At 35.3% G+C, this 25,897-nt stretch overlaps 1 protein-coding gene across 2 annotated transcripts in view; it reads right to left on the bottom strand.

Moving 5' to 3' along the window:
* Positions 1 to 1,075: 1,075 nt before the first annotated feature.
* Positions 1,076 to 25,897, bottom strand: part of LOC123694690 (cyclin-dependent kinase 14) — a 79,340-nt gene continuing 54,518 nt past the window's right edge. For both annotated transcript variants that reach the window (XM_045640195.1, XM_045640196.1), the window contains exons 3-11: positions 24,387 to 24,542; positions 15,425 to 15,627; positions 11,438 to 11,529; positions 9,203 to 9,377; positions 8,895 to 9,019; positions 8,534 to 8,670; positions 8,094 to 8,233; positions 7,345 to 7,606; positions 1,076 to 5,217 (exon numbers count right to left, since the gene is read on the bottom strand). In XM_045640195.1, the coding sequence (XP_045496151.1) occupies positions 5,168 to 5,217; positions 7,345 to 7,606; positions 8,094 to 8,233; positions 8,534 to 8,670; positions 8,895 to 9,019; positions 9,203 to 9,377; positions 11,438 to 11,529; positions 15,425 to 15,627; positions 24,387 to 24,542 (1,340 nt within the window). In that variant the 3' untranslated portion in view covers positions 1,076 to 5,167. The remainder of the gene's footprint in view (positions 5,218 to 7,344; positions 7,607 to 8,093; positions 8,234 to 8,533; positions 8,671 to 8,894; positions 9,020 to 9,202; positions 9,378 to 11,437; positions 11,530 to 15,424; positions 15,628 to 24,386; positions 24,543 to 25,897) is intronic.

Raw genomic sequence — 25,897 nt, 5'->3', positions numbered from 1 at the left:
ATCAAAACGAAAGTAATAAACCAACTTTGGGCTAGGGATACGCACGTGCGGTGCGTCACTTATCGACAACCGTTATCGATATGGTTAGTTACGATGAAGATTAGTTTAGTTTCAGTTTCGGATGCAAATAAATTATTGAGTATTGAGTATTGGAGTAAATAAGTTTTTTTTTACTTAACCTTTAAGTGTAAGAAGTAACAAATAATTCAAAAAACTGAATAAAAAAATTTTTTTTAACCCTTATTTATTCCGAAACCGTATCAATTACGACATTTTACCAAAGAGTATTTCCTATTTGTATTTTGATGTACTATCGATTGGCACATGTTTCATCTCTTGCCGCCAAAATGAAGTTTTTTCAAAATTTCCAACTTTAGGTATACCAGTTAGGTTCCTTGCTTTTTAAACAGTAATTTTGGTTTGATGGATTTTACAAGTTTTCATGTAAGTATATAACTTTTTGTGACAGTCGACCTATTCCGTCTACATTGTATTTGTAATGTACATAGTAAGATATAACTTATAAACCAAATTTATCGACATCGATTTTTTTAAAAAAAAGCTTGACAAAACTATAAAAAAGCATTTAATTTATTTTAGAGTACCTAAGTAGTGATTAGTAACTTTTTTATTATAAAAATATGAAGGCCTTATTGATAGTATTCGAAATTATAAGGTCCAACAAATATTTGTTAAGGAAACTTTGAGCATTCGGGTTTTTTTTTCTTAAAAAATACAGAATTGAAACACTTAGGTACCATTTATTTAAATATTTTACTTTAAAAGTAATTTTTATCTCCTATTATCGGTCCGCCCCGGCTTCGCCCGCAGTATAATATGTTTACGTTTTCTCTCCATTAGAACCAACCTCGAATTTCTAGGAAAATTATAAAAGAAAGAATAGTATAATAGAAATCGGTTCAGCCCTTCTCGAGTTTTTCGCTTACCAACACATTAAGCGATTCATTTTAATTATACGTATATAGACAAATAGTAAGAAAGAAAAATGACTAGGTACTTTTAAAATGTACAAATCATTTCAGTATTTGGGTAGAGTATAATAAAACACAACATATCATTATGAAATAAAAATTTTATTATTATCAGTTCAAATATCGTATGTACAATCTTTCAAACCATTAGAAGCACGTTGTATACACATGAATAATAAAATAAATCTGGGGCAAAAATCATGATACATTATAAAAATCAAGTTAATAAAATCGGATACCCTACAGCATTAAAATAATAAAACAATCTCATATTGACGCGGCTTTAATGTTAAAAATAAAAAGGGTAAGTTCATCTTAAATATAAATAACTATCTGTGCCAGTAATGAATAGAATTAAAAATGCACCCAAACGCTTGCTATCTCGTATGCACAATAGCGTTTTATCGCATGTTGTCTCACTTGAAAAAGTTCATAATATGCAGCCAATTTAATTCTATTCTTTATTGACACGTGTCATACCATTTAACTAATCAGAGTTTCTCACTAATACAATTCATTAAGAAAGCAAGAGTTGTCTTTATGTAGCTTCTATCAATCCATTAAGTATGAACATACCCTTCCTTAAAACTCCATTATGTCCTTAACCAAAACCTAGTTTCACAGACGGACAATAATCGTATTTAAAAAGAAAAAAATAAACTTAAAAATCGAGAGACTAAAGATACATAAAGGCAATGGCAACATTACAGGATCGCAACTAAATACAATTATGAAATAACTAAAGTCAACTATTTACAAATCGCACATTCGACACTAATTAGTCCATACAAGATCAGTTCTTCATTATACAAATGCAGTTATAGTGTTTTACACGTCACATTGGTGTGTTCACACGAGTTTCAACCTTATTTCATATAATATAATGTTTGTTTTGATATAATAAATCACGTAAATCGAGACTTTAAATTCATCATTTAACGGTAAAGTCAGTTAGTAAATTATGGAATATCCTTTTGAGATTTGGTAATCAATTATAATAAGATATAAGTCTCCCTTGACAGGAATACCGAAAAGGCAGAACAAATTCTTTGAAGGATCGTTATTTCAATTGAACATTGGGCTCGTAAATAAAATAGAAACGTGAATCCTTAACTCTTTCGTGACTACAAGGTCGTGTGTTCTAGCCGGTGTTCCCTTGACACACGGATTTAGGTTATTCACAAAGCGCCGCATAAAACTTTCATTTCGTTTGTCTGGACTAGATCTTAACAAGCGAAATATTTCATAAAAAAGTCTCATGAAATTCTATGAAGCGTGTAAGAGTATAAGGGCGTTACAGACAGTTGAAACGCGTGCGAGCACACCGTAAACCATTCATAAATCTCAAATAATATACACATATTATACAACGCGTGTGCGTCCGTGCCTCACTCAACGGGTGACTCCACTAAATTATACAAATACACATAAATCAACAAGTCATGTACATTACAAGTATTGCGTCTCTATACAATATCATTACACACTAATTGGTGTTTGGAACCGAATTTATAATTAACTTTTCCTATGTTCCGGGGAGCGGCACGCGCGAGTCCGATTGGAATTACATTCGTTAAAACGTTTTATAGGCACTTATCGTAAATTAATTTCGTCGCTAAAACCGTCTAGCCTTCTAACTTCGCTATAATCTCTAATCAAACTACTAATGCTATATTTAAATGCGTATTGCATGAAGAAACAAAATAATGGTATATGTGAAAAATGAAGATGAACGATTTTTTTTTTTTTAATTTTGTTTAGAGATTTAATCTATATTATCTAAATATTTTAGTTAAAATGTCAAAATTCGACTGCTAAGCAGCATTAGTTCCGCCCGGTCCCGCCCCCCTCCCCGCTCGAAGTTAACGTCTCTAAAGCTCGTTACTACGCTACACTACGTATACTTTCCTAAACCTGCGCAATCACAACTCAAATGTTTTCTTTTACTATTTACTTATACTCAATCCATTGTAAAATAAATATAAAGAATCTAGAGTATTCTGAATGCTATTGCAATAATTAGTTCGATTCGTTTCGAAATTAACGAAAACTGTATTTGTATATTCGAAGCAACGTTATGCTTCCAAAGCCAGCTTTTTGGAAAAAAAAATACTGACATAATTCATAAAATTCTCACATGAAGTGCTTTATTGTGTTTTCGAGCTACACCATGACAATCTTTTTTTTAATTCAATGTCTAGCGTAATAATGGAAAAAGAGAGCTCACTCTATTGTTCGATATTGATAAAAAAAACACAATTGATAAATTGCATATTAAAACCCTTAGATATAAACAGCTTAGTAAAATGACCTTGTAAAGTTTTCCAGTGCAATCTATTTACGAGAAATACACTAGAAATCGTATGAATACATGAAATAAAAGTGCATTCATGTTCTTTACATTCTCCGTTGCTATTAACCAACATAATCTCTTCGATATTGTCTTTCGCATTTATTCCAAACAAATACTCGAATAGAAAATAAAATCATGTATTTTATAAACATTATTTTTTCTAAATGCCGACTGAACATAAAAAATGCGATTAATCTCTTTATTCACACATACACTGAAGTTGTGATCGCGCCGACGGCTAAATGTTCTAACCTTATCGTGGGGGACCTAAATTCACTAAACAGGTAAATTTTCCTAGTCATGCGACGGCACTCTCAATATATAACCTAACCCTCGATTTAGTAATTGTTTAATATCCCTATCAATACAGGACGGTCCCGCACTTAAATCTGAGATCTGACGCGATACTAATGACACACCGATTAGGTTTAACCCGAGATTAAACTAAGGTTTAAACGACACATTTATTTTTTTATAATTCATGGTTAAATGCTATTTTAAATCGACGTTCTCAATTCGCAGAGAATGTTTATTTTTTATTAGTTTAAATAACTTTAATCTCTGGTTAAATTTAATCGACGTGACAAACGCTTAATAGATTTCGGTTGACGTTCAATTCACACGGTATCACTGGAAGTAGTCCATCGCTCGATATTCCGAAAGAAAGGCAATTTAAACGACGGTTAATAAAATAGTGCACCCTGGCTTATATATCTGCATTACGCCTACCGATGTTTTGAATAAAAGAAAAAAATATTTTTGATAATAATTTCGTAATAAAAAATAGTTTTTCGTTTCGCACAGTTATGTAAATTATAAAAAAATATTAGTTTAATAGTTCATAATATAGTATTTTTTGTAATTTAAAAACCTCGATGGAACCTACATCCGATAGGCATAATGTAGAGATATTCTTAAACAAACTATTGAGCACTTTGGAAGGAATGTGCAATTCATAAAGAATTTACGAAAGAGACGAAAAATAATTTTGCCTACAATTTATTCGTGAGTGCTCAAAGCGGATCTATCTCTCATAAGACTGCGTATCATCACTTACAATTGCTTATTAGATATAGATAAACATCTTCAAAATTTCTCCCAAAAATTATGAGCGTAATATATTATCCAGCATAAAAATTCTTTTAAAATAAATCGTCGCTCTCAGTTATAGATACAATACAATACAATACATGGCACACTGCTCTGTTTATATAATACACTCGACACCTAACGATTACCTTGTCACCATAGAATAATTGAATCATATGGATGGATATTAGAAGCTTAACAAGCGCGACTGGCGGCGGACGAACGACGGGACAAAATAACAATACCGCGATATATCTTAAACTATTCAAATTATACCAATTTTATGGAATAAAAAATAATAAATTTTATCGAAATAAAGCATGAAAACATATTGTAACCATTTTTGTTTTGCGTTGCGAGAGAAAGATGGCGAATGCGATTATATCTCCATCTCTGTCTCACACTATCACCGTTAATAGACCAACGCAAATACAAAATCCACACATTTTGTGACATAAAAAATCCGAATACAAAAAAAAAAAAAGATACAACTGAACAATCCAATAAATATATCGCAGCACCATAGACTATGTGGCCTCAACGCCGTCAGCATTGTACGCCGTCCACACGTAGGGGGGTATATCACGAAATGTTGGTCCACCGAAACAATCCAACCAGATTTCCGACCATTAGACTATAGGAATTGAAACGTACTAACTAATGAACGTGTCGCTTTTCGCATGTCGACGATATCAAGGAACAAAGATTCAACTAAAGGTCCGCATCGGTGGGCTCACTCCTCGGGGTGTAGGCACACGCCCTCCACTGTGAATATTGATACCTCTGTAACAAAACATTACCATTAGTATGCGGAATATATTTATTATTATACAAAGGAATAAAATACTAAATCTGTTAAAAGCCTTAATGTATATTTCAATAATTAAAATGATAAATTTAAAGACAATGCCCTAAAAGCGAACTGAGTTGAAAGCTATGTGATAAATCAAATAAATAAATAAATATAAATATGTACTATTCTGTACATTGAAAAAGTAACATTATACGACATTATTCGACGCTACCTACGTCTGTAAGTGCAGGATTTATTTGTCATCGATAGGTACATAAATGTTTTATGCAAATTTCCATACAAATGTCGCATGAATAAAATATGTAGTCGAGTACCTATTGAAATGATTAGGTCACCGATTACAAGGGTTAAATGCGTTACTGAAATAAATCAGATAAGCTGTTGAGATTTATCTGTTTTTATTCACATACACGTGAATGTCGACGTAAATCACTTGAAATGCGTATTTCAGATAAACTGTGATATAATTTGCAATAAAATTGTTGCCATAAAAGTTATGTCCTGTCAGATGCAAAATTCATTTAACTCGTTAGTTTTAAAGATTAGTAAATTTGAAAAACTTCAGAAATAAATGGCTACCTAATGCATAAGTCATGTCCGTAATGTGGGTATAATTTTCAATGTTAGCGCATTTCTCTAACTATATCCGATTCATATACAAATACTTAAATCGGCATTCCGTTTGCCAAAACTGCGTTTACATTCGTTTGGCACGGCTCACAAGAGATATAAGAATGTAGGCCACGGCTCCGCACGGGGAAACTTACGGAATAATGTTAAATATGAGATTTTTGAGATGCACGTAAAGTTCACCAAGTTATCTCTAAAGTTGAGTGCATTTCAGCAGTATGCAAAGTTACGAACACAATTTGGATAATAATGAGAACTTCGTTTTATTTCTGGCTTTTTATATTGTGTTAACGAGCCGGGAATATATCCTCGGCCAGTCTTTATCATGGTACTATGTCAACAATATTTATAATTGCAATTATGTAACAGTAACAATAACCAACAAAGGTGATGTTGTATTGAAATTTTCATAACTCCCAAAGTAACCCAAATATTTCAGCTTATTGTAAAGTACAACATTAAACTATCTGCAATAATTACAGCTCTAGTACACCTTGTACTGCAGTTTGTGACGATCTATTAGGAACAAGGAATGCAGCGTGGTTTGAGTTGTGAAACATCAATGTTCGCAGAATGCGGGCTATTGACTCTGTCAATAGAGCACGTGTCTTTGAGGAGGACAGCTTGATTGAATACAATTTGAGAGATTCGTGCAGGATAGTCGTGGTAATGAATAAGGAGCAGATTTAGCCAAGTTCGGGTATTGATTTTTGAAAAGATGAAGGTGTTAGAAGAATTTATGCTCGTTTAAAATAATGGGCTAATAGAATTGGCATTGAATTTGTGTTTATGTGATTTTCGTTATATGTAAAGTACGGTGAAGTGCTGCAATGCGTTCCCGTGAACGGCGCCTATGCGTGGTCTGGTGGTGTGCTGCTGTACTTGTACTTTCTGGAATGTAGGAGGCTCTTGTTGCAGCGCAGCATTTTTACTATGAAAAGAAGTATAGTGATGCGTTGCAGAGCGTTCCCGCGAGCGACATCTATTCGGAGTCCGCTGCGTACACGCTGCTGTTCTAGAGAGTTCTGGAATGTTCTACAAAGTTCCTGTTACTGCGCAGCATTTTCGCTATGGACTGAAGTATGGCAATGCGCCGTAGAACGTCTCCGTGAGCGGTGTTTAGATGGAATCTCGGGCGCGCGCGCGGCGTTGTTCTAGAATGTTCTAGAATCATCTAGAAGGTTCGGGAAGGCGCTGCACGTGCGGTACATACCGTCCGTCAGCTCAGCCAGGCGCGGCGGCAGCGCGGCGTCTAGATGGAATCTCGGGCGCGCGTGGCGTTGTTCTAGAATGTTCTAGAATCTTCTAGAAGGTTCGGGAAGGCGCTGCACGTGCGGTACATACCGTCCGTCAGCTCAGCCAGGCGCGGCGGCAGCGCGGCGTCTAGATGGAATCTCGGGCGCGCGTGGCGTTGTTCTAGAATGTTCTAGAACGTTCTAGAAGGTTCGGGAAGGTGGGACACGTACCGTCCGGCAGGTCGGCGAGGCGCGGCGGCAGCGCGGCGAAGTAGTCGTGGCGCATGGCGCGCGGCGCGGGCAGGCGGCGCGCGGGGTCGGGCTGCAGCAGCCCGGCGGCGAGGCGCTGCGCGTCGCGGCCCGCGTCGCGCACGCGCGGGAAGGCGGCGCCCAGCGGCCGCGCGGCGCACCAGCCCCAGCGCGCCGTGTGCGCGCGCAGCCCCGGCAGCCGCGACACGCCCGCCCAGCTCTCCTCCGTCGGCGTGCCCAGCACCTGCCATGACACAACATGTCAATTTCGTTCAACTCACTGCCCTGCTAATGGACGGCAAAGCTCTGGTAACACAACCAGTGTCACATACGTTTGTGGTAACCATTTAGCATCAGGTTGTAACGACACCTCGCTCTGAATCGCGCAAGCGAAATGTTTTCGCTACAGAGCATATACACAACTTTCCGACATCATCCATTGGGGCCTTAACAGCCGGCCAGTCGAGTAGACTGGTCGAGGATTCTCTCTTTTTCGATGGAGGAATTCCACCTTCCTTCCTTCACAAGGTGGCCTACCCGCCCCTCTGCCATTAAACAATCTGACAAAGACCTCTATTTTCCAATCATTCCCAAGCATATATTCGATTAATTCCCTCCCCCCTTATCAATTTCCATCTTACCATACGAAATAAATTCCGTTGAAGTAAAAATCATCACCACAAAAAAAAAATACAAGTAATTTTTTGAAACATAATAACCAAATAGCTCACCTTAAATATTTTATCGAGCTGGTCGTTGGTGTCCCTGACTCCAGGGAAGGTGGGCACACCGCAGAGCATCTCCACGAAGATGCAGCCCACACCCCACATGTCCAGCGACGTCGAGTACTCCGTGCTGCCCAGTAATACATCTGTATACGAATTATTATTAGCAAAAAAAAAAAATGGGCATTGTAAAAAAAGTACTTGGTCAGATAAAAGCTGTGAAAAATACAACTACTTAATTTATTTTTCTATTAAGCTGTAAGTCAGCGTTTGAAGCAATATTTTTATTAACGCCCGCAAAAGTTCAAGATTTTAATTACTGCAAACAAAATCAAGTAAACTAATTTACATTTAAATATTACGAAAGCACGTTTGCATACATGCAATTATAAATTTAAATTGAACAAGTTTTCAATTAAAATTCAGTTTTCTAACAAGCGTCTTACCTGGTGGCCTGTACCATAACGTGACAACTTCGTGCGAGTACGTATGGCTGGGAACCGACTTCGCCCTCGCGAGACCAAAATCTGCCAACTTGAGTTCTCCGTGCGAACTTATTAATAGGTTTTGAGGTTTCACATCCCTGCGGACGAAAAAGAATTTCAGCGTGGACCAAGAAATATATAAAGACAATTTGAATAATGGCTGGAAAATAATTTGGTGTACCTCAGGGACGCTATCTGGGTCCCTCGTTATATAATGTTTATAACAACGTTACTTTTAAAAAAGTAATTGTTTGGTTGGAATTCACACTAACATAGAATTAGTGAACCAGTAATTTACTCATTTAAATTATTTGTAACATACCTGTGTAAAACTCTTCTTCGATGACAGTAAGACAAGCCTCGAAGTAATTGATACATAAACAGCCTAACATTGTGACGGTTGAGTCCACCGGGATGCCTCTCCATGTATTGTGATAAATCCGTGTCCTAGAGCGAGAATCAATCAATTAATAATCAAGTAAACAAACACAATGACAATAACATTGTAATAATTTATTAAAAATCGACTGTTTTATAATAACTGTTATGAGTGTGAAATTTATCTCCTTTGTGTTTTTGCTGTGAAGTTTTAATAGCAATTCTAAAATATTATTCTATCACAGAACTCACCACAAACTCGAACACGAACGTGAGCGTCTCTCTCGTGTGCACGATATCGTGTAATGTCACGATGTTAGCGTGTTTCAGTTCCTTGAGCAGCGACGCCTCGCGTATCGCCGTGAACGGCGCACCTTCCTCCTCCTGTAGTCTTATCTCCTTCAGCGCGACCACTTGTTGCGTTAAACTGTTATAGAATACGGACATCTGTTATGATACTTCGCCAAAAGTCATTTATCCTTATCTTTAAACCCTAGCATCATAAAGGAAGATTATTATGGTCAGAATATACAAGTTATTTTGTTTACAATTCAATTACCGTGTGATTAATTATTTCATCAAGTGAAGTATGTAATAATTAATTTAAATCGAAATATTTACGCTTCAAATTGTTCGTTAAACTGGTTTCCACATTCCACTTTGAGTTGAGATAGTAATCTATCATAATTTAAACTTGAAGACGACAATTATAGAGATCTGACAAATGGAGTACAAAGAACGATCCTAAAATATTACTGAGCTGCTTTAACGGTAAAAGCTGGCCATTACTCAACCTTAACAGAGACTCAACTATTTTGAATTGCTTAATACAACCACTATAAAGCGTATATTTTATAGTAGTTTAAGCCGACGCTTACAAAGTGTTAAATTCAAATTTAGCTAACTTCGCACGAGGCATTAATTACTCGGTCTAAAGTATGCGTAAACTTATTCGAGACGAGCAAGTACTCTGTTGATGGAAAGTTGTCTGTGAAATAAGAAAAGGCGTCTGAAATTTACGAAAAATCCCGACATCAACTTAAACATAATCTTATTATATCCGTACTAAAATGTACGAGTCATTAAATATTTTCAAACCGATGAACGTCAGCGATTATCTCGTAAAGTAACTTTTTTAATGAGTGTCTCGAAATATACGACCCTGGTAATGAAACTTACTGAAAAGAGACGAGAATTACAATTTCGATTATACAAGAAATAATTATCACTCCATAATACATGTGGCAGGAAAGTTAGAAACACCGTGAATACCACAATTTGGCAAGCGGGACGAGTTGCGCGTCGACTTGGACAACAACTTTCCGCAACATTTGCAAACTTGCTATAGTTTCGCCACATCGAATAGACGGGAACACTTGTATCGAATAAAATAATCATTGTGCTATTTAACGTAAACTTTGAGCTGGTAGTTGAGAAGTGGATATTTTATATTGGTTTGTTAGACTTTTCTATAGAAATGGCTTGAGCGCTTGCAATTTATTCACAAATGTGGAAGTGTGTTAATGAATAATTACAATAGGTTTGTATCGCTGAATTAATAGTCTTTGTATGGTTTAATTGCGTTGCAATTTGTCCACAATTAAATATTGAATCGAATATTAAATTTTCAAGTGACTTTTACAAGGTATGCACGTTGCATACCTACCTGCCTTCTTGTCAAAAGCACGAAAAAGTAAATTTAAAAGTTGACTGCGCAAAGTTTTTAAAAGTCAAATAGGAAACACTGAAGCAGGTTGGAAATCCTCTGTATATTTGAGAAGTTCGCATTAAAGCGAAACGTTGACGCGAAGTAGGCTAAGAGCATGTTTTACATATTGAGTGTAGCCAAGGCTCTTCCGAAAGACATCATCGCCGGCCTCAAGTTTTCATTTAGTGCTTTATGAAATAAATTGCCTTGTTTATGGGACTATTTAAATAATTCGTGTACGCCCAAGTATTGTATATATTTTTGTACAAACAAATTTAATTTTTACACTGTAAAGCTTTTCTACGTAGTAACTTTCAAGTATAAGGCGTTACATGAGCGGCCTGTGACTGGAGATCTGACCTGCCTTGTGGTATCGGACAGGATTATATCACGTGTATTGTGAGCGCAATAATAATTACTGTTTTAGTCAACGCTATCTATTTCACGATAGTAATCAACTACATCAAAGGACTCTCGCACGATACAGGGAAATCAGTAACTTAATTAATATGCATATTGCATATTACTCTAGACATTTAACTCAAACTAATCCCAGAACATCTATAAACAAAACAACACAAAACAATCATATAAAACTAAAATCGTCACCACCAAAAACGTTCTGCACCCACTTTGTCTAAAACCTAATCTCTATCTAATTTAAAAAACTACATCAAAATCCGTTGCGTAGTTTCAAAGGTCTAAGCATACAGACACACAGACGGCGGAAAGCGTCTTTGTTTTATAGTATACAGTGATATAGTGGGATTTGTACTCACTTGCTATAACCCTTATAAACAGTAGCGTACGACCCTTCGCCGAGTTGCTCCAGTTTTATATACGCCTCCGATTTCCCGAACGGAGAGTCACCCTGCGGACAAAAAACACCATTTATCACATGTACTTGCTAATCCGCAAATTTACGGCGCCAGCTTTGAATATATTTACTACAATGCGATGAAATTCATTTTGCGAAAACATTCAGTGTTGATCTTGTTGGACTTGTGTTGATTGTAAATATTTGTTGTAGTGAGGATGAAATATCTATTACCTTTCGTTTATTATGTTCTATATTTACAGATATAAATAAATAAAAATTTTCTTTATTAAGTATGAGTTTGTTTTTTCAATAACATAAGCTTTGTTTAACAAATCATCTACGTAGCCACACAGACTTTATCGTTCAATACTAAAAGCATCTACAGGGATGAAATGAGGAACGAAAGTTTATTAGAAAAAGAAAACTTTAAAGAAAATTGAATGAATAGTAAACTTTGGCAATATCGCAAAATCTTTTCGTATACGTTGAAATTCCATATCAACAAACATCTACTCCATACATCCACAGAAAGTAAGTCTTTTAATAATATTATCTAGAAACATGGTTGGTATTTGTAAGAGATAACAAGATTATAGTTTACAATTTACATAGATTACGAACTATTATGTAGTTATATTACTAGGTAGATAAAAAATACCCAGAGCTAGTAATTCATAAGGCCACAAATTGTTCCGCGCAAATTTCTGAAACAAAACTAATCATGTTTTTTGATCTTACAACATACTTTGCTATTTTTTTCACTTTAGTACAAATCTGTACATGACCATTCAAGCGTGTCATATAAAAAAATATGTAACTTTCCTGTATTGGACATATTACCAATTCAATTTACACGATAAAATAAATTGAATACAGCAACGCCGGAATTTACAATATATCAATGGTAATGATTTAATTAATTAACGAAACGTTTGTAAAGCTTGTTTAAAATGGTAATTAATTTACATTTAATAGTACAAAACATTCAATGTTTACGGAGCAATACGTTTCAAAGGTTTTTGTATTGACGATTTTATGTGTTCATTTATTCGTGTGCTAATAAAAGTGGAGTAATGAATAAGACCACACGCGAGTGACATATCGTTCCTTTTCGTTTCCGTAATTAATGACATCGAGGAATAAAAAGCAAAATTACCTTCGCTAGTATTTATGGGAAAGCCACTTTAAATGTTAGTGGGACTGGCATATTATATTTAGGTGAAGAAAGACAAATCATACATTTTTTTTATTATGATATCCGTTTTGAAGCAATTGCATTTAATAATTATTATCGTTATTGACAAGGATTATATATTAGTTAACTTATTTATCGTTCCCCGAGCTATAATTATATACCTATCTACGAGATTAAATTAGACGTAGGTAGTTATATATCCTAGTTTACGGTATCTGTCACATATCTCAAGCTTGCTCCGCTTTGATTCAACACACTACTATAAAACAACAAACGATAAGTTAACATTCCCGGGCATATAGCCCCATAGCCCAAACACAGCGTGTGATAATCTTCCTAAACGTCGGGAATAGCACGCGTGCGAGTGACAGATTGAAGACGGATGGAAACCCGTTGCGTTTCCGACATTCTCTCGTATTTCCTAAATAGAGTAATTAATGAAGCTACATACAAATGCGGCTTCATTATTCAGAACGGTTATTGTTTACACGAAACGTTCGCTTAATATTTTACGAAGCTAGAGCTAGCTACTTATAAATAATTAGGTATAATTTATACTAATTTTGTGGCGCGACATCCTGTGTCAAATTAATAAAGGCCTCGCGTTATTTATGCAGATGGATATAATTTTTGACAATATACATGTTTGTTTAGATTTAGAGCATTTTATAATGATTAATTTTGTAAAAATTAATGAGATTTTTGTCCATCCACACATAAAACGATATCTATTATTAAATGCTCTGAAAACTATATTAAAAATAAGTTTACGTGAGCGAACTAACACTTGCCTTGCATACTTTTACAGGAACCACATTTCGTACAAAAAAGACAGCCTCGTATATAATAAACTACGAAAACATTATGTACAAGTTCGTATGTACATTATCTTTTCTAATCTCGCATGTGTACATTACGCGATTAGGCACTAAATTAGCCAAAACCAACATTCCGTGTACACATTATATCATACGTACAACATAAAATAGAAGTTCTAGCGCCGTTTCGCTATCTCCTCTCCGAGCTTGACTAAATATTTGACGTGATTAATGTTACGTACGGAATACGGTTCACATGGCGGCCCCAGTTCCGTGTAGTATATTTTAAAGTCTTAAATTTATAAGCTCAGGTATTTGAATGTTTATTATGGAAAAGTATGCGCACTCCGCACGGAATGTCGGCTGATTGAACTCGTGACGTAAATCTTTTCGGGGATTTCACTGCTATCTTCATCTGTAATCTGATATAACTAATTGACTTGTCAATGTTTATACAATTAACTATATTTACTTATTTGCTTTACGATATCGTAAAAAGTGAGTGAATGCAATAAAATGGGGCTTATCGTACTAGACATAATGCAACTAATAAAATATCACGCATTAATAAACTAAAGAGAAAATTGCAATAAAACTGTAACAAGAGAAAATGCGTATCGCAACACTCGACTACACAGTACATACATATAGGTGCATTTATGCTAAAATATGTAACTTTATTCGCAGTGAAATTCAATAGTTGCAAACAGATTAAGTGAATGTAAAACAGTAACATTCAAGTGAGCACTTCCCATGAGAATGGGAACAGTCACCGTGAACGTTAAATGTGACCGTAATATTATATTTCCATGACATATGATAATTTATATTAAACATTATTTCATGTAATAACGCTAACGTGCTATATTGGATTAGGGATCCCTTAATGTCATTTACTTGATACGTAATTCACGCATTGTGGCTTAAATTAATACAGGTGTGACATTGAGGAAATTTTTTCAGAATATATTTCGATTCGCCCGGGCAGTGCGGTGAATAAACTTTTATCTGTTTCATATATTTTGAAATGAAAGTCAATTTTATCCCGAAAGTATAATTTTTACATATCTTTTTTATACACTTTTTTCCAAACAAATATATAGAGGAGGAAAAAGGAAGTAGTCGTTAAGATTTAAAACGAATCCATGTTTTTATATATTGAACGAAACCCAAGAGCTATTGAATTTGCACTAGGTACCTAAAACTAAGTAGAACAACTTTACGGGTGTAGGAATTATGATCATACAATAATATCCACTGAAAGTGATAAGGGTAAAGTAGACGACACCTTATTAAACTATGCTAATACATCCACACATATTCGCTAGAAGGACTCCAATAACTAACACGTCCGCTCGACATATGAGCGATCTATCAAAGTCTCCGAAAGCTGTTCTCGTCGAGTGCATCTCAGATCCACATTACTCCTTTGGCCCTCGGGGGTTACGAATAACTGCCCTCCCGTTCAATGACCCACATAGCTTGAGATTAACGCTATAGCGCAAATGTCACTTATTTTTGGTCATGCATAAATCTGATCTTAAAAGATGTAATTATGTAAAAATTTTGTTTCGTTTTTGCAAAGTTCAATTATCAATTTTATTGGAATTCCACAAGAGAAATAAAGGAATTGGGTGATATTTTTTTTAATAGGGCGACATCATTTTTTCATATTTTTTATTTATCACTAGCGGTCCGCCCCGGCTTCGCCCGTGGTACATTTTTACGTTTTCTCTCCATAAGAACCATCCTCGTACTTCAAGAAATGTAATAAAAAAAGAATTAACGAAATCGGTTCAGTTGTTCTCGAGTTATGCGCTTACCAACAAACACATTTTGCGATGACATTACGATCACGATATGACACAATCCTTATTTTAATTCTTCACCAAAAGGCGCCGCTTAATATCGTCGAATAAAGATCTTCACTTACCCCAAAGGCACTAAATCGCTTCGTGCGTCTATTTGAGTTCTCGTGTGGCCCCAGAAACGCCTCCGACTTGGGCCTGGGCGGTCGCTTCGGCCTCATGACGACCCTCGCGTCCTCCCTAGCTCCCTCGTCCAACAACTTCGAGTCTGACGATACGGACAGCTGTCTCCGGACACGATATTCACCGTTTCCACCGCCACTCCAGTCTGCAAATATAAGAATTGAACATTTAAATAATCTTCAATGTACTACGTAATACTAAAATGTAGGAAATTATTTCTGTAGAACATGAAAATTCTCGCAGAGCATCCGTTGTAGAACTGGAAATCCTGTCATAATCTCCGCCCCCGGGGAATTAATTTAAAGCAAAATAAAGGAAGCGTCAAATCGGACGCGTCGAAAGGAGCTATTTTTCTCGCGATGTCAATATTTCGTCATTGAGGGGCACTCTCGAAACGCGTTAGCGTCACAAAAGGGCGACATTGACGCGTAAACACGAAACGAATAAATCATCGATAGACAGCAAAATCGAGTGAACTGAACAAATCGATTATCGAGACAATCGATCACGTCAGATAAAAAGTGGAAAGGAAAAGTGGGCGAGAGATATTTTGATTTAAACTCGACGTGTCTTATCGACGTAATAAATTTGAAAAAATCGAAGTGGGCTATTAATATTAATTCGCGGTTCTTAAAGACGAGAACGCTTTATAGTCGGCACTCAAGAACGAATACCTCAGAGCGAAGTTGGCGAAGGCCGACTATTCAATTCGTATTCCGGCTAGAAGTTCGCTTTAAAATATTCAACTTCAATAGGAACTCATTAACAAGCGGCTTTTATAAAATTCACCGTATTGCGCGTGTTGTGGCGGGGAATGTAAATAGAAATGACAATTTAGCGTGCACTGAACACCTATTCGGTAAAGTAAGTGGGTCACGGGGGTAGCAAGGCCCGGCGCCGGGCGCGGTCCCACAATTCCCGATACGCGCCTTGAATTCGGGAGCAGCGACACTTTTATTGGATGTATTATGGCCATTTCCAAACCACTCGGACGTAAAGTCACCAAACTTTTTGCGTATTTTTTATGCGCCACTTTTGCATATTGTTTCTCATATTCAAATGCTATTTATGTATTATCATATAAACGACCACAAACAGGTAAGTTGTTGTTCAATTAGGTATGTCCTCAGTAAAATACCTATAAATATTAATAATTGACATGACATTTTACATTTAACAGTATAAAAATAAGGACTTCATGAAATGTGATTTATCTAGAGTTTTAATCGCTGCTATCGATCGTCCAAGGAAGTTAATCTCTACCTCTAAGCTTCTAAGGTTTATACTCCGAGTCAATTTTAATATAAGCCGGGGCGTTATTAAAAATTTACTATCACATTCCTTCTACAGAGTATTGCGTCGTGAAATATTCATAAAAAATTTTACGAACATGTCATATCCCACAAAACCGAATAAAAATGTTTATCGAGCTTTTAAGCTCCCGTCAATTTCACCCCGCATTTTAATTTCACCTGACATCTTCGTAATTAAAATGGACACATGAATAACGAGCGTTTGTCCTTCGAAAACAATAACGGTTTGGGAACTTTTGTATCGACGCGTTAGCGTTAGTACTTTTTACATGCATAGTTTGATGTATACTGTAAACATTGTTTTGTTACTTCGTAATTAAACTGCACATAACTTTGCTAGTTCGATATTATTAGGGCCGATTTTTCAATGCTTGGATAAAACTTATTCGTCGAATAATGTATAAAACTACCATTTTAAAAACGTATTCTAATTGCCCGTATTTCACAGTTTACGTGACATTTTAATATTATCGTGTAATACTTTATTAGTCAATTAAATTTTCGATTTCGATTACAAATTCATTTTGTTTTCATATTTGTTCAATATTGTGTATATCAAAGTTAGAATCAGAAATCACGAAAATGTCCCAAATTTCTCTTCCAACTGCAGTGTAAATTTCACACCTAGCCCAATTTCACTAATTATGAATATCAAATTGAATGAGCTTTACAAACTTACAGCATCTCGTATAACATACAAAATCTAGTTGAACATAGAGAAATATACTTGTAACTTAATCAGGGACAAAGATGAATATTTAACCGCTTAATTCAATTAAATATTAACTTAATATGAAGTGTGCACTCGTGTGAAGTGCTACTATTAATTTTATGATAGATTGTAAATTCTATATAGAGATATGAATTAACATAAGTTATTTTTTAGTATTATCAGCTTAGTGTAGGCCATTGTCGTTCGTGGCTTTAGCACCCCTGGAGACTAATAAAAAAAGGTCTGGCAGGACACAGACGGTCATGTTTGCTTCAAATTCAATAAAATACAAATTATCTCAATTATTATTCCTTAAAAAATCATCAAGGATATGAGGATAATGACGGGTAAAATTACATTAAAATTGTTATGACAGAACACATCTTTAACAACCGTTCAGAAATCAATGTCCAAACGAAAACAAAGGGTGGGACATGTATCATTCTGTGCGTTTAAACCCCTTCGTAAAGAAACCACGTTCAGTTTGTTTGGCGAGGGTGGCCAAATACCCAAATACTCTTTCTTTGTTTATGCCGACATAGCGTCGTCTGTTTGTTTTAAAATTTACATATTATTCAGTACTTGTGGATCGCTTTGTTCGTGATATAAATATACAGGGAGACGTCATTGTCATGGCAATTCAATTTTCCTGTACATGTCAAGGTTTGACTCATCTTAAGTACTATGTTATTGTGCATATTAATGTCAGCACATGTAGATCACACCACATCTGGAATAAGATTGTGCCAAATGATTTCTATTAGATTAATTAATTTTTAATGACTAATAATTTTTAGTGCAAACCTTCGACTTAAAGTGAACCTACAGGAAATTTTATGGTAAATCTTTTATTTGATATTGTTATTATAGAAATTCGAAATCAATAATAGTAGGTACATCCATACTGGGCACATCTCTATCACATATGAATCTGACATACGTCTATTGAATCTATAAATAAACAACCAAAATAGACACATTACATATCACATTCTATTATTAGCCGGGATATAAAACGTACAATACTATCATCACTGTACGCACTCGGAATACCCTTCCGGAGCTCGTTATTACAAAGCAGCTGTGTACTCAACGTCCCCAGGCAGATAAATAAATATTCATAGCTTCTTTTATATATTTACACGCGTCATAATCATTTGGGAATCCTCTTTCCATCCGCGTGTTACGTATCAGCTATCATGTTTGTTTTTACTAATTGTGAATGTTACAAATTTTCGTAATGGGGCGATGCTGTCGTTACAAATAGTGGTAATATTTAGTAATGATGAATGTAGGCACTGCTATGAATTACTATTGTATGCTTTTACAAGACACGACCAAGAAAGCATACAACTAAGTAGATCCATGTATTGCGATTTCGAATCGAATGATCTGTTGCTGGACGAAAGTTTTGTATTAAAGTCAAGTAAGCTACCTAGATATTGAGACTTATTTTAAACACGCTTAATGACTCAAGATTAACTTTATTTTAATCTGGCTAAAACTGTTATAAATAATTCCTAACAATTACAAAGCCGGATCAACCCTTCACAGCGTCGCAAGAACCTACAACATTTCACAGTTATCCAAATATAATTAAATGTATATTAATTTGGCACAATGAAATAATGACAAAGTATCCGTCACTGACAGAATCCAACTTGTCATTATAATGACGGCAAGCCGACGAGTGTCACCAGGATGATACTTGACACATTTAGAGGGGCTCAAATTTAGTCATTGTTCAAATTAAGATTATTGTTAGTTAACAAAGCTTTGGGAATACACAGGTTTTTTAAGAAATATGGAATATATCAAACATTGTCTAAATAAAGTTGCTTCGATAATAATATCTTGTATGGATCTAGAATGTAATAAGCTAATAAATGATGAGGGTTACATTTTTCTAGGCTGCCTAAGGTTGTACGTTAACTATAGCCTATTATTATAATTTTAATAAGATTATTGGGATGTCGCAATATTTTTTTTCTACAGCTTTCTTTGTTGTGCTGATAAATACATATTTATTATTAAAATTCTCAATACGTTATACATATTGCACTACTAGAATTTATTCTTTGAATCGTTCGTTTGGACCGTGGACTAACATATCAAATGTTATTTCAGAACTAAGATTTCTGATTAAGAGGCATAAACGCGCACTAATTGATACTCCCAATTATCAGCAATTCCGTCCGTCTTCATATCCTATATATCTTTACGTTTATTTAACACAATTATGTTTCTCCTCATATCCTACTAATATTATAAATGCGAAAGTTTGTGAGGATGTGTGTTTGTTACTCTTTCACGCAAATACCGAACCGATTACCATGATTTAGGCACACAAATAGAGAGTAACTTGTATTGACACATAGGATAGGTTGTATCCCGGATATCCCACGGGAACGGGATATATGCGGGTTTTTCTTTGAAAACGCGGGCGAAGCCGTAGGCGGAAAGCTAGTACTATATAATTTCATGTACATATTTAACAATGCTAAACCATTTTGTGCATGTAATATAATGTCAAGCTTCGGCTCTGACAAGCTCATTATAATTAAATCACATTAGCAAGTTATTTTCGTACCTTCCTTATTTTAGCACAAATTTAGCAACATTTGCGATCGTGGCTTTAATGACCGTTAATATTATAACAAAAGCTCTTTATTGATGTTATGAAGATGGTTGTATTAGTACGGGAGCTAGCAACGTTTAAAAAAAAGTCATTTTAGTATAGTTGGGTTTTTGATATACTGTTTCTCTTGCTATTTCGGTTAGAGTCCGGGCTGTCTGGCTGGCCGCAGTGGTTGCGTTTATTAGTGCGCATCTTATCTGCACAGGAAAATATCCTTAATTTAAAGTCATTTTTTAACGCGTAATTTTTAATCTTTTGCCTTTAGATAGATCCATCAGACATAATTTTTTTAATGCAAGACGTTTTTTTCGTTGTAAAATAGGTGCCATACGCAATTTTTATTTCAAAATAACTAAAATGTCATCGAAATAAGTGAAATTACATCATCTTATCTGCACAGGAGTGCAAATAAGATGCGCACTAATAAACGCAACCACTGCGGCCAGCCAGACAGCCCGGACTGTAACCGAAATAGCAAGAGGAACAGCATATCAAAGAACCAACTATACTAAAATGCTCACTTGTCAACGTTGCTACCTCCTAGAATATATGATTCATGAATTTACTCTAATTAGCAAAACAATAGGACGAATAATGGACAAAATCTTGAATAAAAAAAAATTAAACAATTTAAGTTCGATACATCGTATTTAAATTTCCATTTAAAAACGTTCAACTTCCGAAATAACTGCACATAGATTAACTCAATTTATAACGTAATATCTGTTCTATTAAATAATTCATCTAAGAAGGCATGTCGTCTGTACCCAAGATATATTTCAAAGAAGCGAGTCTGAATAATAAAGGGGAAAAAATAAAATAAATCCAAAGAGCTCGTAGTTATGTTTCGAGAGCGCTTTTCTCTGAGATATTTCCTGAACGATATAATAGAAAATAAAAAGTAAATTCAGATGGTAACTGGTCGAGAAGTGTTTAATGGTAGCAAAACCGACACGAATGTTGCAGACATCTATTATTATAGAGGAAATTGTATGGACGCAAGGCGTGTTTACCCGACTTCAAAAAAGAGGAGGAAGTTCACAATTCGAGTGTACATTTTTTTGGTTTTGTTAACTTGGAGCTTTAGACTGGGAACACTGGGTGAACCGATTTTGATGATTTTTGAAGTGAAAACTTCTTTAGCGGCGTTGGGTATAAAATCTTAAACTCGCGTCAGGACACGTGGCCTGATCGAAAAAGCGTAAGACGGACTTTTTTTTTAAAGTGAAACTTTTATTACATCGTCTCAAACTTTTTGGTCTGTGTAGCGCATGTCGCGTGACGTACGATAATTATCGTACAAATACGATAATTATCATAAGTTTCACTTTTACCGTGGTTTCATAAAACACTTATATTCCATGCGTAAGACGGATACCATTCCAAAATATCAAACATGCTGAACGTTAATAATCAAGTTTTCACTTCTGCCGGCACTCCCGGAGTGCAACCCGTCTTTTTTTTATTTTTTTTATTATTTGAATGCTAGTGACTTCCGGATAGTTGATTTTTTTTAAATATAATCTGGGGGCACGGTAGTGCCCCCGCCAAGACGAGCCAAGCGAACAAGCGACGGGCACTACCTACCTTTTCTCGAAGCGCTTCGACGTTTTTTTGAACCCTCATAACTTGGGTTTGGATTATGCTAGATCAACAAAATTTTCGGGATATATTGTCAATAGCGGACTTATTGAACTTAATAAGTTTTAATGACATTAGCTTTTATACTTCAGATTTTATTTATATCTAAATAACGCTAATTTCGTCACTGACTCACTGATGATCATCAAAATTCTTAAGGTATTTCCTAATGTCCTAGAAAGCTGAAATTTTGTATGTAAGCTAGTATTAGCACACAAACAACAAAAAAATTATAAAACTTGTAACTTTCATCCCCCATCCCCTTAAACTAGGGGATGAGAGATTGTATGAGACCTGTAATTTTAAATTAAATTTTGATGACGCTAGAGGTCTAATCTAATAATCTAAAACTTGGTTCCCCTAGATATATATATGTTTCTTAAAAAAAAAAAAAAAGTTTAATCGACATATAAAATTTTGTTACAAACAACTTACAAAAATAAATGAAATCCCACCAAAAACATTTTCATGTAAAATGTTGCCAAGACGAGCCCATATGACTCGCACTGTCAAAAAGTTATCAGATCTCATGTAGAGCCAAGCTTCTAACACTACACGCCCTAACTCTACAAGGCCTAACTTCACAAACTCTACACCTTAGTCAAAATATGTGGCTTGGCCGTTCGTTACTACAAGAACTATTGTATAACACAAAAGTTATGAACAGTGAATTAATTTTTCACCTTACGCCGATGTGAATGTAGCGAAATGGCCAAGCCACATATTTTGACTAAGGTGTAGAGGTTGTGAAGTTAGGCCTTGTAGAGTTAGGGCGTGTAGTGTTAGAAGCTTGGCTCTACATGAGATCTGATAACTTTTTGACAGTGCGAGTCATATGGGCTCGTCTTGGCAACATTTTACATGAAAATGTTTTTGGTGGGATTTCATTTCTTTTTGCAAGTTGTTTGTAACAATTTTTTTTTATTTTTTTCTTCTTTTTTTGGGGTGTATTTCTTGCACATCAGAGACGCCTTTTTTATAGCCCACTCTCTTGTCAATTAAATGTTTACTTGTTTGCATTTATCTCATTAAACGATGTATTTGTATAAAGACTTGCCGGTTTAAATTAAAAATCCCTCTCGACAAGGCATTTTATATTGCGTATCGCGGCTCCTTGCGGCTTTTTAATTACAGGGAAGTTAAACAGTCGAGAGCAGGTCGCAACTTTATATACATGATTTTATTTAATTAATGGATCTATTTTACTCAGTTATAAAGTAAAGAAAGTATGATTCTGATTTTCCTAATATTGTTATGTATGTAATCCATACTAATATTATAAATGCGAAAGTAACTCTGTCTCATCATCCTCATCATCCTCAGCCCATATACGTTCCCACTGCTGGGACACGGGCCTCCTATGAGGGTACAGGCCATAATCCACCACGCTGGCCAAGTGCGGGTTGGCGGATGACACATGTCGTCGAACTTTTTAATTCTTCGACATGTCGGTTTCCTCACGATGTTTTCCTTCACCGTTCGAGCAGTGGTGATGTTACAAGATGCGCAGCTAAATTGAAAAATCAATTTATTTCCTGCGTGCTCGCCTGGTCTCGAACCCCGGACTTATCGATTCAAAGTCCGAGGTCTCACCACTGAGCCACCACTGCTCTCGTTAAGTCTGTCTGTCTGTCTGTTACTCAATCACGCTTTAACTACTGAACCAATTTGCATGAAATTTGGTATAGAGATATTTTGATACCCGACAAAGGAAATAGGCTACTTTTTACCCCGGGACATAGGATAGGTTTTATTCCGGAAATCCCACGGGAACGGGAACTATGCGGGTTTTTCTTTGAATGCGCGGGCGAAGCTGCGGGTGGAAAGCTAGTAAAATATAAAATGAGTGAAACATCAATATAAACTTGAATATTGATCGTATCTATTTGCTTATATGAAATTAATGTTTAAAACGTAAATGTACGATAATACTTTGAGTAGAAAACGTTAATTATAAAAAACCTTTTAGCACTGTTTCTTTTTCAAAAAGTTTATGATTGTGTCAAGTTCTTTTCCGATATCGGGACTTTTAAATCAAGTAATTTTGATTTATTTACTTATCTACATAACCAAGATAAATTGAATAAACACTTGTTATTTATCGATAGTACTTACAATTATATAGGTGACAGTGAGAGCCAATTAATTTGCTTCGGCAGCGCGTTAAATTGTCCTAGCAAAGTATTCTTGAAAGCCGACGGTAAGTTTTAAACTTTACAATGGCTTCACAAATTCACGCTTGTTTTCATTTAATTATTATTCGTTTATTAATTAATAAAGTTTGATATTAAATGACGTAATTTTAAAAAGAAAATGTTTTTATTTAGTTAGTAAGCTTTCTTATGTGGGTACCTAATTTGAATTTGCTTATACATTGGAAAAATAATATGTAGTAAAAAACAGAGACTTTGCAGTTGCAAACAGTAGTTTTTATAACAGTAAACGTGTACGTAGCATTCATGATAAATTTCAATTGAAAATTTGTGCTTTCACGACGAGAGCTTTTAGATTTTCTTCTTTGCCCAAAATTTCAAAAACACTTAAACTTACACTTACACTCCTTTGTCCGATCTCAGTTGCAGCAAGGTCATTGAACTCACCATAGTGTGAGTCCTTATCGTTGGGTATGTTCCCGTTGGGCTCGAGGCGGTCGAGACACTCCTCCGAGTAGCCGTTGTAGGCGAGCTTGCCGCGCGCGCCGCCGCCGTTCTGCCGACCGCGGCACTCGCTCTCACCCTCCGACTCGTCTTTTGTTGCTATAACAAGCAGAAATCACATTTATTAACAAATGTACATGAATACATTTTAGATGTTAAAGGTGGTTAATATTTGAGCAATTTTCATTTGTATCCTACCTAACATGTCTAATTATTAGCTCAATGCTATCAGGTTCAACCATTAAATAAAGATGAGTAGGAATAATAATTTAGTTAAGCAATACCTAACTACTTAAAGTTCTTATAATATCTATGTCTATAGTACGTAGCAGAAGGTAATTAGAAAAATGTACCTTTAAAAACATTTCAGTTATGTTAGGGTTAATAATAAATGCACAACTCAATGCAAGTGTTTATTTCATCCGTTCATTTTATTGTACACCAAGGAAATTATTCTATGAATTTCTATTATTCAGTTTCGTATTTAACGAATGCATTTCAACACATTTTATTTAAATTTATTCAATTAAATGGTCTCTAGAAAGTAAAATAAAATACGTATTGAGGACAAAACGGAAAAGGGTACTTAGACGCCAAAATTTAATTAATAACCATTTACCTACAGTAGGCCTTTCTGAACAGACCGAGGACATTAAATACAGGTTTGGCTATTCAACCGTCCATTAAGGCGCTTTCATGATAATTGCAATTAGAATTAAAATCAAATTTATTTACTTGACATTTTAATTAACCGTGGTCGTTAGTGAAATAACGCTTCAATAGATTGAAATAGTATTACGTCACGATTATTATAAAAACCACAAAACCAACAATGTGAAATGTGGCTGTATTATTTCCAATGCACAAATTTTAGGCTAGGTATACTAATAAGCAGTATTTCACACAGTACCCTCCATTACCATCGACCATCACTCACAACAAATCGAACATTACTTCAAAACGTATCAAAACACAATAACAAAACGAATTACGATACAAAAATGTTCGCTGGATGACAAATTGATTGCTTCAATTTCCATTTCGATCCCGTTGCTCGCAGGGAGCTTTCGTTTTGACACGTAATTAATTGAGTTACATGTGGTTATTGAAATTTGTACTGAATTTAAGCTACTCGCTCGCACAATGAACATGTTAATATAAAATTAATTGCTGTAAACGTACATCGATATACCCATGGTAATAATTATGTAGAACAGATTCCAATGATGATAACCTTGATGATAACAATAATATAAGACAGATATCAAATAATGAAAGATAACTTTATAATCACTTTTATTATTCAATCGCACGGATGGCATATAGAAATAAGTGTAAGATGTATTTATAAACACTTTTATTGCAATCTTCACCAGTTTTATAAAGCAGAAAGTCATCAATTTGCATGCAATCTGTTAAAACAAATAGAACAACGCTAGAACCTTAACCTGGGT

This window comes from Colias croceus, chromosome 9 (assembly GCF_905220415.1).
Source record: "Colias croceus chromosome 9, ilColCroc2.1".
Lineage (NCBI taxonomy): Eukaryota > Metazoa > Arthropoda > Insecta > Lepidoptera > Pieridae > Colias > Colias croceus.
Note: the sequence above shows the minus strand (reverse complement) of the source record. Positions and strands in the feature narration are given on the sequence as shown.